The sequence below is a fragment of the Rutilus rutilus genome, assembly GCF_951802725.1.
Source record: "Rutilus rutilus genome assembly, chromosome: 2".
In the NCBI taxonomy this organism is placed as follows: domain Eukaryota; kingdom Metazoa; phylum Chordata; class Actinopteri; order Cypriniformes; family Leuciscidae; genus Rutilus; species Rutilus rutilus.
In genome coordinates, this window is record NC_140210.1 from 16,076,473 (window position 1) to 16,090,223 (window position 13,751).

The 13,751-nt window shown below is 36.8% G+C and overlaps 1 protein-coding gene across 4 annotated transcripts in view; it reads right to left on the minus strand.

Moving 5' to 3' along the window:
- The window catches only part of pax5 (paired box 5), a 54,201-nt gene extending 40,450 nt beyond the window's left edge, over positions 1-13,751 (minus strand). For 2 of the 4 annotated variants that reach the window (XM_084401534.1, XM_084401532.1), the window contains exons 1-3: positions 13,343-13,751; positions 4,240-4,405; positions 589-786 (exon numbers count right to left, since the gene is read on the minus strand). In XM_084401534.1, the coding sequence (XP_084257660.1) occupies positions 589-786; positions 4,240-4,405; positions 13,343-13,388 (410 nt within the window). In that variant the 5' untranslated portion in view covers positions 13,389-13,751. Of the gene's footprint in view, positions 1-588; positions 787-4,239; positions 4,406-8,476; positions 9,696-13,342 lie in introns of those variants that run through there. The other 2 variants (XM_084401535.1, XM_084401533.1) reach the window with 1 other exon arrangement.

The window sequence follows — 13,751 nt, forward strand, 5'->3', positions numbered from 1 at the left end:
TGTTTTCTATTTGATTATATTTTAAAATGTAATTTGTTCCTGTGATCAACACCATTACTCCAGTCTTCAGTGTCACACGATCCCTCAAAAATCATTTTTATTTGCTAAATTGGTGCTCAAGAAAAATGTCTTATTATTATCCATGTTGAAAACAGTTGTGCTGCTTAATAGTTTTGTGGAAACTGTGATAAAATAAAATAAAATCAGGGTTCTTTGATGAATATAAAGTTCAAAAGAACATTTTTACTGTTAATTTTGTTCAGTTTAATGCATCCTTGCTCAATAAAAGTATTCATTTCCACAAAAAAAGCTAATTTTACTGACCTCAAAGTTTTGAACAGTAATATATGTACACAAACGTGCTTTATGCATGTTAGAAAAGTGCAGAAACAAATTCGGAAAAACACACTTTAAACAATTTCAACCCAATCAAATCTTAAAGGGTTAAATCTTAAGTCACTCCCTTGCATTTTAAGGAAATCAAAGTTAATTAACTTACTGATGAAGAAATTCAAATTGACACTTAAACGGACATTTTTGTGTCAAGTTGAATGGATAATAATGAAAATATTTTAACAGTGCACACACCTGTTGATTGAGCTGACACTGGGCACGCTGTCATTGTCACACACTCTCTCTGCCAGCAGTCTGTCTCGGATCTCCCAGGCAAACATGGTGGGGTTTTGGCGTTTGTAATCAGCGATTTTGTCGACGACTTTGGGTGTAGCAACCTTTGGTTTGGAGCCTCCGATCACCCCTGGTCTGATGCTGCCTGTCTCATAGTACCTGTGGAGCAAATAGATAGAGAGTTGTATTTCACCAGGCAAGATAAACAGAGAGTTAGAACATATGCTTATCTGGCAATGTAGGTCTATAATGCCTTGCGGTCAGCGCACGGTAGGTTACTTGTAACACAGACACCGAGAACAACACATTTCACAAACCTGAAATAAATGATCAATCTGTTCAGCCTATAAAGAAATATTTAAGCCATACACACGGGTAATTCTGAAATACACCCTGGTCTAAATTCTGATTGGATGAGACACTTCACAGCCATGCAGATAAATGCACACCTGTGTCCGCACATTCTATATTAATGCATCTATGGTAAGCGTAAACAGCCTAAATTTAAAGGGATAGTTCACCCAAAAAAATTTTTTTTACTCACTCTATGTCACTCCAAACCCTTAAGACTAAGTTCATCTTGGGAACACAAATGAAGATCTTTTTGATGAAATCTATGAGCTTTCTGTCCTTCTTTTGACAGCTATGCAACTACCACTTCCCACAAAGTTCATAAAGAGATCATAAAACGAATCCGTGTGAATTGAGCGGTTTAGTCAAAAATTTCTGGAGAGACACGATCGGTTTATATGACGAACAGATTGAATTTAGGCTTTTATTCGCATATAAACATTGATCAGCGAACATAAACAGAAGCTCAACCGAACCTGCTTGACGTGCGAGAACAAAACTCTTGCGGAAGCTCGAACCTGCTGCGTAACACACGGGAATGAACATCATTGGTTCTTGCACGTCAAGCGATTATGCTTGAGCTTCTGTTTACCACAACTGATGTGTGAGTTGATTTATATGTGAATATAAGCCTAAGCGTTCGAGTCTCATCAGAAAATTTGGACTAAACCGCTCAATTCTTATAGATTAGTTTTACAAACTCTTTAATAACTTTTTGAACCATCAAAGCGGTAGTCGCGCAGACTTGTCAACGGAGGGACAAAAAGCTCTCAGATATCATCAGAAAGATCTTCATTTGTGTTTCGAAGATGAACGAAAGTCTTACGGGAACGACATGAGGTTGAGTAGGCTAATTAATGACAGAATTTTAACTATCCCTTTAAGCAAATCATGGTGGAATAATCATTGGTTTAAATTAGTAATATTAATAAATTATTATATATTTTTATATTTATTGAAAATATTTAAATATATTGAAAATTAGATCTTTTGGTGAATAATCATTATTTAAATGATTCATATTAATGCATTATTATTGTGATATTCTAATACGCTTATTAGGTTAACATTTCTTATTATTATAAATGCTGAAAACAGTTGTGCTGCTTAATATTTTTGTGGAAACTCTGATTCTTTGATGAACAGAAAGTTCAGAACAACAGCATTTATTTGAAATAAAAATATTTTGTAACATTGTAAATGGTTTATTATTCAATCCTTGCTCAATAAAAGTATTAATTTATTACAAATAAAACAAGTCATACCTCAAACTTTTGAACTGAGGTGTATATTATGATATTAGTGATATATGATATTATTAATTATTTATTAATAATTACATTAAATCTGATGATTAATATTAATAAATGAATGTGATCTTGGATTATTAACATTATACAATTATTGAACATTGGTGTCTCATATAGTGTTTTATGAAGCATTACAGAATTTTACCACGGTAAAGGGGGTTTTAGGTGCTCTGCTTCATCTTGCGTGGCTAGATTTAGTTAATGCCTTACACACAAACATAAAGCATACAGCACAGCCATGATGAGCGTTCATCAAAATGAGCGTGCAGAAAATTCCCTCATTACAAGAGAGCCGAGTTAGTCATACGCCTTATTTACTCAAACCTCACTTGCAGCCCACATATTAGTGTGTTTTCTGCCTGAGCAGTAAGAGGGAGGGAAGATATTACCACACACACACACACACACACACACACACACACACACACACACAGAGAGCGCTGCAGTAACGGTTGAGTGAGTTGGACCGGGGCTGGGGGAAGAGGGTTGAGGCAAAGGAGAACAATGCGAAACACATTTTTTTGATATAGCTAAAGGCTCTAGCACTAATCCACACCTTTATCCATTCAAATTCTGTCCTCCCCCTTAACCCCTTCCTCCCTCTCCTTCTCTCTTTCCTCCTCTCTCTCTCCCTTTCTCTGTCCTTCCAGCCACCCCTTCCTCCTCGGGAGACGTATGGTGCCCGGTGTCATTTTGATGCAAATGTAAAATGTGATGAATCTTTTCTTTTTTGTCCCAGAAAGACAGAAAGAAAAGCCGGCGCTTTGACTTTGGCTTCGGTGCGAGATTTGAGAATTACTGAATTTCAACGTGTCTCCTTTGAAAGGAAGCGCTGAGTCAGCCTCAAGTTGAACCAACGGCAGAGAGAATATCAGCCGTACGGCCAGCATTCATCAGCGTACGGATATTTTAGAAATTGATATTTATTATGGATCACGTATAAGTTGACTTGATGAAAGACTGGAAGGAGGGTTGGAAAGCATTTAAAGGCAAGACTACAAACAGACACTGGCTCCACTGTTTGAATGCAGTAGAGGACATTAAGCTGGTTTCCCAGACAATGATTAAGCCTAGTTCTGGATAAAATGACACAGCCAATGGAGATTCTCCATTCAAAATCCTCTTCGGTCTGGGACTAGGCAAACTCTATCTGTGGGAACTAATCCATATTATTCACCAATACATTGTTATATGAAATAATCATATAATTTCTTTTCATCCCTATACTGACACATGAGAGCTCTATAGCATGTCTAGTCACATGTTCGCTTATAGTTGCAAGACTCATCCACGATATTGTACAGCTCAAATGCTAATGTGTTTACAGTTTGAGAAGTGAGTTTCATAAAGTGAAACTCTATACTGTTTGTTCAAGTCTCTTATGCTCATCAAGGCTGCCTTTATTTGATCAAAAATACAGTAAAACGGTATAATAATAGATTATTTTCCATTTTATATACATCTTTTTGATGCTCAAGAAACATTTCTTATTATTATCAATGTTTAAAACGGTTGTGCTGCTTAATATTTTTCTAGAAAGAGTGATTATTTCAAGATTGTTTGAGGAATAGACATTTCAAAAGAACAGCGTTTATGTTAAATAAATATTTTGCGTCATTATAAATGTCACAATTGATCAATTTAATGTGTCCTTGACCCCAAACTTTTTAATGGTATAGTGTATTTGTCAATGTTTAAATGTGATATAGAAACAGCGTGAATATATAGGACCAACAAGAAATCACACACATACTGTGGTGCTATGATACTGAATGATGGCTATATACATTTTTCTTTTATAAAATGTTACATGCAAAGTACTATAAAAGAATCTCTAGGAAAATATGTTAGTACCATGGTATTTTTGGTACTATTTTTCTAGTGATATGAGTTTTTTTATATATATATACATGCTTCTGTTTGCCATTTTCTTATGATAAGCAGAACTCACCTGCCCAGTATCTTGCTGACGCAGCCGTGGCTGACCCGGAGCTGGCGGGAGATGTCACATGGACGTACGCCCTGATGGGCCAACTCCACTATCCTCTGCCTCACCACGTCAGGCAAGGGCCGCCCGTTTACAAACACCCCACCCAGCTGATTCACCCCTCCATGCCCTGCGGACACAGACAGCAATAAAAGGACACTGAGCAAATCATATCATCCTTAAATACAGAAGCTGTCACATTGCAGGCAAAAGGTGTTGCTGCCCCACCCTGGCGTGTGTGCACGCGTGTCTTTGACCTGAAGGTTACGATTCATTATGCAGTCTCTTCCTCTCCTCTTTATCATATCTGCCCCTGGTGGTCACCTAGAGAATTGCACATGACCTCCTCACTCAAGTTTGTTTTTGTATATTGTCTATAATTGTAGTGGAGTCTTTTTTGCACAGTGGGTGGTGGGCTGGACCTCCATGATGGGCTTAGACTTTCTTTCATTCTTGTACTGTATATATATATATTCATTAGAATTCAGTATCTTATCATCATTTCAGTGCAGAAGTCTTTGTGGTAATCCAGTCAATCTGTCATATTAACATACTGATTGCTTCAGAAGGGGAACACACAAACACACATTTTCACACACAAAGGGACTGGGGGGGGGGGGATCTGTTAATCCGAGCTACAGGGTAATGGATCTTAAATACATCCGGGCAGGCAATATCAAAAAGACCTAACTGGCCCTGTGTCCTCATAACTATATATAAGTTCAGCTAAAAGAAAATTAATACCCAGCTACGTGTCATTTTCATTCTCTCAAAGCAGTGAGCTGCTTTTTGATGAAGTTCCTTTACTGAGTGATTTGACCTCTGAGAGGTCTGTGGAAGTCTGATTTCAGTTTCATTTGACCTCTTTTCTATTTCGTTTCCATCAATGCTAGTTTGCTTCAGTTTCCTTTTCTCTTTCTTCTTCTGTCGCTCAGTTAGTTTATTTAAAAACGTAAGTGACAATGTAGTCAACTAGCTCGATTGATTTTAAAGATGTACATTAAAAAATTAGGTGTGCAAACTTTTTTTTATTAACAAATGTATAATTATAAAAAAACAAACATGTTTTGCTTAATCCCCTGTTTTAATGTGATAAACAGCATCACATGTGTCCTTCTACAAAAGAAACACACATTGAAATACATCAGACAAACACATATGAAAGTCGAGTATAAAATGATTCTTCCTGTGGAAGGCCTTAAGTTTTTAAATATGCATAACTCAGAGAGTTTTTAGATCAGTTTATGTTGAATGTCTAATACTTTAGTTAGAAAAGATGGAAACTTTTTCAGCTGCAACCAGTTACTTAGGCTATAGTTATGACTATACATAGTAATATATGCATTGAGCAGGTGTTTAAGTGTGTATGAGATATGTGTTTGTTTGAATATAAGAGCGCAGAGAAATAAGGCTGCAGTAAGGATTAAACGAAACAAGCTATTCAGATGTGATCTGACCCAGACTTTTCTCCCGTTTCTTCAGCAAATACTGCTGGCTTATAAATCGAAGTGTTCCTGGAGCTTTGATTGATTTCGAGGCAGGTTCCGTTTAGAAATGGCGAGAGCGGCTGAAAGACATTCATGCTCCCCCATCCAGAAAATAAACCCGATTAGAGACGCTGCTCCATTACGATCCGCTATCGGCCGCTACGATTAAACCAAACGCCAGCAAAGCGACGTGACATCAGGCGTGCTTTAACAAACACACTACAGAAAAAAGAAAAAAAAAAAGAACGAAAGAAAGAAACAAGTAAGGGACTACCTTCATTCATGCAGGGTAAATGCATTGGTTTCGAGAATGAATGCATGCAGCATTTGGAAATAAATTCACAGATATTTACGTTTTAAAAATAAAAAAAAGAGTTTGATTTATCTTGTAGGCTATATTAAAAAAATACGTTTAAACATAGGGTATAAAGTGCAGCCTAAGCGTTTTGGGTTCCTGGATTAAAAAAGTTTTAAAGAGATGTTTTTTTTATTTATTATTATTATTCAATCTTCAATTTCATTACTCTAGTCTAGACTATGTAGGCCTACATCATATTATTATCGACAGGTTGATTATTAATATTTTGTCATAGTTTACTCAAATTAATCACGTAGCATAGGCTATCATAACCTATTAGTAATTAATGCCTCACTGCCTGATTAGAAGCCTATTCTTTGTTTTATTTTCTAATAAGGAATTTTTGGCATAATTTACCTAAAATGTAAAATTGTAAAAAGAAAAGAATACTGTTTTTTTTTAATAAGCGACATCACACAACCAAGGGAAACTCGAGAGCACAGAAACAAAACAATGTGACACTTCAGAAATTTCAGCAAAAAATAAATAAATAAATCTTAGCAAACTTCAGTGCTTCACTCCTAAATAAGACTGAATTCGTCATTTTTTCGATAGACAATGAAAATGTATTCGTATTTAAAATAAGTATTTAATTCGTGTTTAAATGAAAACAGATAAAACACTGTTAGAAATATTTAGCAAAATTCATACACTAGCATAATATATGACTAGTATGCGCATTCATTGCTCGTGGCAATTTAGGGTAAAACTGTAACCAATTTATACGACCAACTAGTGGCCTAATAACAACTGTAACATATAATTTACTGCACCAGTGGGAGTGTTAAATATTGTAACTTACATTGTACGAGAGTTCACACTTTTTTATGATCATTTAAAACCTGCAAAGTCGTATTAATATTCATGAGAAAGATAAGTTGTCTATGAGTTTAAAACATCCTAAAGTCGTCTTCCTGTCTCTGCAACGTCACTGGAGTTTCTTTCCTAATAGTCTCGCAGGTTCTTGGCACAGTCCATTCTTAAGGCTCGCACCGTTTGACATTTTCGGTGTAATCGTTTTACCCCGCGGATTGTGTTGAGATATTGTGGCAGAGAGGAAACGTGATTCGTTCTAGCTTCTGAAATGTGTATACATCTAATCCACCGTTTCATTCACCGTGCCAATAGATGTCATTTCACATAGACGTGCGTGTGCGTGTAGGAGTGGGTGGGTGCGCGCATATTTGAGTTTTGCGGGTTTATTCATCGATGAGAGGGAGAGAAAGAAAGAAAGAATGAGCGAGCGAGCGAGGAACAGGAGGAGAGAGAGAGATCACAATTGCATTTTCAGGGTGCATAATATGTGATTGGCAGCTTGGTTTTGGTAACAAAGACATTGCAATTTTCGGTTTCCAGAAAATATTTTCTTACAAATTGAAGATATACGCTGATTTTTCATAAATAATATATATTTAATGATTATAAAAAAATAAATTAAAAAAATTAAAGTCTTGCACACTGAAAATGCTAATTCATAATAAAGTCAAATGTGTAGCAGACTATTCAAATGAAGCTGTTGTTTGCGGGTTGTACGCTGCATGGCTGCAACACGAATAAAAAATAAGGAGGAGGGAAAGAGAAAAGGGGCCCTCAACGCTGGTATCTTGGGGGACCACCGGTGTCCGCCATGTCACGAATGAGTGACCACACATCTCTCCGCCACAGTGAGCAACTTCAGCTCTCGTTTTTAACCTCACGAGTGGCCTGTTTACAGCTACCCTCAAGCAATGTATTTAAAGGTTACGGAGCCTGTTTGCCATATTCTCAGCTGCGGTTCAAGTTCAGTTTGTGTCCGCTGGCTGCTGGCCTTGGCCGCGATCTCTTCCCCCCTCTCTGTCCCCCAGGGATTGTGTCAAGCAGGCTAAAGCTCTAACAAAGCAATCCGGTTCTTAGAATGCCAAAACAATCGGACCAAACAGCAAAAAAACGTCACATTTATTTAAGACAGTTGCCTTATTAAAGTTTACCAGCTATAATGCACATGCTTTGATTTCATTTAGATGTAATCCGAGTACACTCTTAAAAATAAAGGTTTCAAAAGGTGGGAACCATTTTTTTGGTTCCCCAAAGAACCTTCAGGTCATCAGTTCTTCAAATAACCATATTTTTTTCATAGTGTGAAGAACATTTAAAAAATCGAAAGAACCTTTTCAAGAACGTTTTGTGGAACGGAAACATTCCAAGGTTCGTCATGGAACTAATTCCAATAAAGAACCGTTATTTTTAAGAATGTAGCCTGTATTTTGTTATCCTATTTCTTTAATAAAAATAAATAAAATAAAAAAACATTCTGGGAACTTTGAAAGAAATCAAACATTTCAAACAAGCAGTTAGTCAAAGACTACGGGGAACTTACTGTGCATCGCTGCGAACGGGTCGTGTTTGCAGTGGATTTCCATCGTTTAGCAGGACAGGCCTTCCGTTAAAATGAAGCAAAAAGTCTTTAATGTCCTGTACTTTTTCTTTTAAAGGTTTGTGCGTTTGTAGTCAGTCCGTTCTGCTCGGAAATGTCTCTTTTAAAACGCAGTTTCAGCTGTTTGGAAGTCCAAAGAAACTTTGGTTGGAAAATAAACAATTGACCCTGAAGACCTAAGGCCTATTAGGTCAAGAGTAAAAGTAGTTTTTGTGAATTGCGAGGAGGGAATAAAAAATGATAATTTCATAAATAATCATTTATCTTTTCCGTCATTAATCAGTCTACAAAAATAAGCAAAAAGGCGGTCAGGGCACAATCCTGCAGGGTCACACAACTGCTTCTGCGGCCCAACATCCAGAGTGAACTAACTCAAGACATCTGTAGGGATTCATCAAAATGGCATATCAAGAAAAGTCCTGGCATGTACCAATTTTAATATTAGTCCGAACAGTCTTCTTAAGCTTTAGATAAAAATGTAGAAGTCTCGTTTCCAAGCTCTATCTTGACATCCTCGCTCCACTGACCGTGACCCGTGAACTGTGACCGAGGCTCGCACTGTCAGAGCGCGTCCCTTCCAGGGATCTGTAAAATCCTGGTGAGGTTTCTGAGAAACCCAAACATTTACTTCATGTTTAACGGATCTTCACATAAACGCGATTTCCTTGCATCTTGATCTTCTAATTGCTCAAATCGCGCCCTCAGACTCTCTTTTAAAAAAAAAGAAAGAAAATATTCAGATTACTCCGACAGCACGAAGATCCCCAAACAATAGACATACGACCGTGGACACATGAAATTAAAAAGTACTTGGTGTGAACCCCGAATCCAAATGTTTGCCAAAGTTAAACAGAAAATGATAAATAGCCATTGCGCGAAGCATTTGAACTTGAAAAAAAAAAAAAATGTCCAAGAAATGTCGTGAAGAAGAAACAGGCTTTATCAAGTTTTGACGCGCGTAAAAATCCACGGAAAGTCTCAGATGACTGGTACGGTAGTGTAGTTTTTCTCTCTCGTCGCAATCGATGTCCGCCGAACGGTGTTCTTCCAGTGTGAGAAGCAGTGGTCGAGCCTCCAGTCCGTACCGCGCAAACACTGCACGAGCGCACGGCGCGTTTCAGAACCTGCTCTCTTGTGGACAGCGCCAAAGCTACAGCGCTCTGAATCTACTACCGAGCCCGAGCGAGACTGTCAATCAAGAGAAGTCTACCTATCCGAGCACTGCACCTCTGCCGTCACAATCGCCCTGAGTCGCGCTCAGATAAAGACGACACCGATTGGCTAACACCGAGCCAATATGAGAGTGGCATGCTGTCCCAATTGTGCACCGACAAATAGGGAGTCTTGAATCGAAGTTGGTTCTCTGGCTTCGCTGATCCCATGTCTAATTTCAATTAAGGAACGTGATAAAATTTAAATTTTTAAATATCCGTTTGCACTTTTTTTCAGTCATTCAATTAATAAATGGTTAATAATTAGGTATTGCGTCAGAATATGTTTTCAATTGTGAATAAGCTTTGTTAAAAAACATTTTTTTTAAAATGCTTATGACAACTGACGTATTGCAGCATTTTACTGAGCTACATGTGCATATAAAAGATAATGATACATAAAAAATAAATGAACATATTTTCTCACTCTGTTGTATTTCACATTATTAGAAATTATAAATGATGTCCCACTTGCACGTGCAGTACAACTGCTGTTTAGTATCTTCGACAAAAGTTTTAATATTGTTAATTTTAAAAAACGACTTTAAAGGTTTAACAATTCTGCATTCACAATGAAATCTATTCGTTTTTATTTATGAGGTTTATTGGTGCTTCCAACAACAACAAAAATCTCCCTACGTGTTTGACGGACACGAGCGCTGTTCCACAGACTTTTGCGCTATGCTAAATCATTTTTCATTACCAGCCCTAACAACAGATTAGTAAGCACTTGATATTAAGTCATGTTAAGTTTAGTTGACTTAGAAACTGTGGTGTGTTTTTAAATAATAGTGATTATAATTGTCGTGGTGTCTAGCATCATTGTAATCAGTGTCATACACTTTTAATTATATAAAAAAAACAATATTATTTCATTCATTCGTTCATTTTAGATTAATTTCATTATTAGATCAATAATGAAAACGAAAAAGGAACAAAACATATAGGCTACTTGAATTTAACTGATTCAGTCAGCCTATAATGAATTAACTTGGGAGTATTTTCAACACCTATTGATTTTTTATATATATATATAATTACCGTTGTGTATATTTATTTATTTACGTCCTTTATTAATTTATATACAAAAAGACAAAACATAAAACAACCTTATAAATTTGTTACATCATGTTATTCAGTGTGTTACATTCAGATGTTCCATTGCCCACCTATATATTTAAAGGAACACCCAAACCTTAACTCTTTTAAAACTCCATTTTAATGTTTTGATTGAGAACACTTTGGGGAAAATTTGCGTGCATATTCTGCGACTAGTCACATTGTTATTCTAGAGATCAAAGATACAATTATCTTATATGTATTTGCCTGTGTGGTCAGAATAATGTAATCTTTAAGTCACTGAAATCCTACATGCTCAAAATGCATGTGCTCAGCACACATATTCGCTGCATTCTGTGAAGGAGAGATTCCTCCGTGGTGCGCCATAAGTGCCACGAGGGGGCGAACCTTTGGTCTCTTATGAAGAAGCTCCATCGCGTGCAAACACACACACACACACACACAGCGCGCGCGCACACAGCAAATGCACAAGCACACTTATAAACTTGTGAAATTATAGACGTTTTTGCAATGCTAAAAAAGGCATTAGCGCTATTTGCAGATATTTTGTATTCCGTTTTTTAATGTTTAAATATTTGTGTCGCTGTTTTGTTTTTGAGAGACAAACGCAGCTCACAAATAAACATTAAGTAGGCCTATTTTATAAATGTATGATGATTTATAGATTTAATTTTGTCGCATAAATTTGAATTATTGTAGGCTATGCCTATGCTCCTTTTTGTCTTTCAATTTCCCCGTGTTTAACTGTGACTCACGTGATTAAATGCTCTCATATTCTGTCTTTCTTGAGGAAATGCTTGCTTATAACAGTTGCCCAAATGTTCTGCTATAGCCTACTTCGCAAATTAAATATAAAAACAGGTAAATCTAAAACACAGCTAATAATTTGTAGCCTACAGTTTGCTTTTGGCTCTATCTTGGAATTATTTTTTATTTTTATTTTTTTTATAAAAGTTCTATCATGATTCAAAACATTTTTTTTTTTCTAAATCATTAATATAATCCATTATTGAGATAGGCTAGTATTGTTTTTTAAGACAAAATGATTTAGAATTCGGGTTATTAAAGAAATCACTTGGGTTATAAAAAAAAAACCAAATAGGCTAGACTACATAATAGAGAGTAAAAACAAAAAATACACACAAACTAAAACAAAAATATAGAAGTGTTCAGAAGTCGGTGAGCACAAATTTGAATAATAATTCTGAATAGTTCAGAGCCTATCAAGAGTCAAAGCCAAAGACAAGCTTCCAGTCCACTCCAAGTTGACGATTAATGATTTACACCATTGACAGAAACTCGTATTCTGTTCGGTTTAGTTTAGATTACTGTTTAGTTTTATTCGAGTTAAATGAAGTTATTTCCCGGGCGCTATCATTGAGGAAAGGAAACCCTCAGAACGTCAGGTGGATGACAATGCATATAGGCTGAGCATTGCTTTTCGACGAATGCAAGTTTTAAAGATAGCCTAGGTAGCCTATATTTTGACACAACAAATTAACAACAGTAGCCTAGTCCTACTATAAAAATTGTATGCTCATATAAAAACACGAGAACCAAATATAGGCCTACTGGGATGTCCGATGTCTCATAATAATATGATTTAGTCTTCAAGGAAATCTGGGCGTAGCCGTTTTGACGCAGGTGAGATGAACCACCTTAGCTCATTTAAACAGGTCTATTTAAGACAGAACGTGTTGTTTCTCGTTGTTATAAAAATTCCCTTTAGGCCTATATAGCCAATATACTAACACATTCTACATGTAAACAATCAATTTTGACTACTGCTACATTTGTGAAGCTCAATCTCACGTTGAGCCAAGTAAGCAGCAACAACACCGACAGATTTGACGCAGAAATCTCAACTGCACGCGCCATTTCATTGGGAGTTTTAAATGTGACGCGTGAACGAGGGACGTTTATGAAAACACAAAAATATTTCTTATTGAATCCAAGGGCTGAATATAATTTATGCTTCTGGGTCATAATTAAAACATCTGCAGGGATTCACAAGCCTCAGCGTTTTTATTTTCCATTGAAACAAACATCTTTCAAGAACCCCATTGTGTGACAGGAAACGTCATCCATTTTCGCGTAGGCCTAGTTTTTAAAATTCCTGACGGTTTTGAATTTTGATTATGTTCTTTGGACTGTAGGCCAGAAAAATAGGCCCAAACCCAGCACACTTCAAGCTCAAAACACATTGCTGTCAAAATCAAAGAGTCAGCAAAGGTGTGGCCAAAATAAGCTTGTAGAATTTATAGACCCATTACAACGTGTTGTTCTTTCTTTTTTCTTTCTTTTTCTTACGTTAAAAGTGTCAAAAGATGGACCACCAACATTCATCTCAATATAAGGATCAATCCCAAAAACAAAAACAGTTTTATAAAAGACATCTAGCTCGTTTAGCAAGTGCACAAATGCTGTATTTGTAAAAAGTTTTGTTAAACAGAGACCTAGTAGACTACTTTGAACAAACAATAGTTCAAGTGAAATGGAGAAACAGACAAGGCCCTACCCGACCGTCCGATGCGCAGAGATGGACCCTTTTGGTCCAAGTCCATGCCGTGGCTAGAGGTTGGACAGAGGGATGAGCGGGGGGGGGGGTGAGAACAGAAAAAGTTCCCTCTCCTATATCCTCTGTTGCTGTTCTCTCTGCTCTCTCTTTTTTTTCTTTTTTTTTTGTAACAGTGGTTTTGACGAATGGTAGTTTGAAATAATGTGACTCTTCCGCTCCCTGTTGCGCCGTTGCAATTGTTCACTGGAGTGAGACTAAACGTTTTAGGTGGAAAAGAGACTCTGAAGGAAGCGTGAAACGATTATGGGGCAAAGTCAAGAAAGAGCCGTGCGCTCATGCCCTCTTTCTTCCTCTTTCTCTCTCTCTCTCACTCTCTCTTTTTCTTCCTCTCTCTCTCTCTCTCACTCAC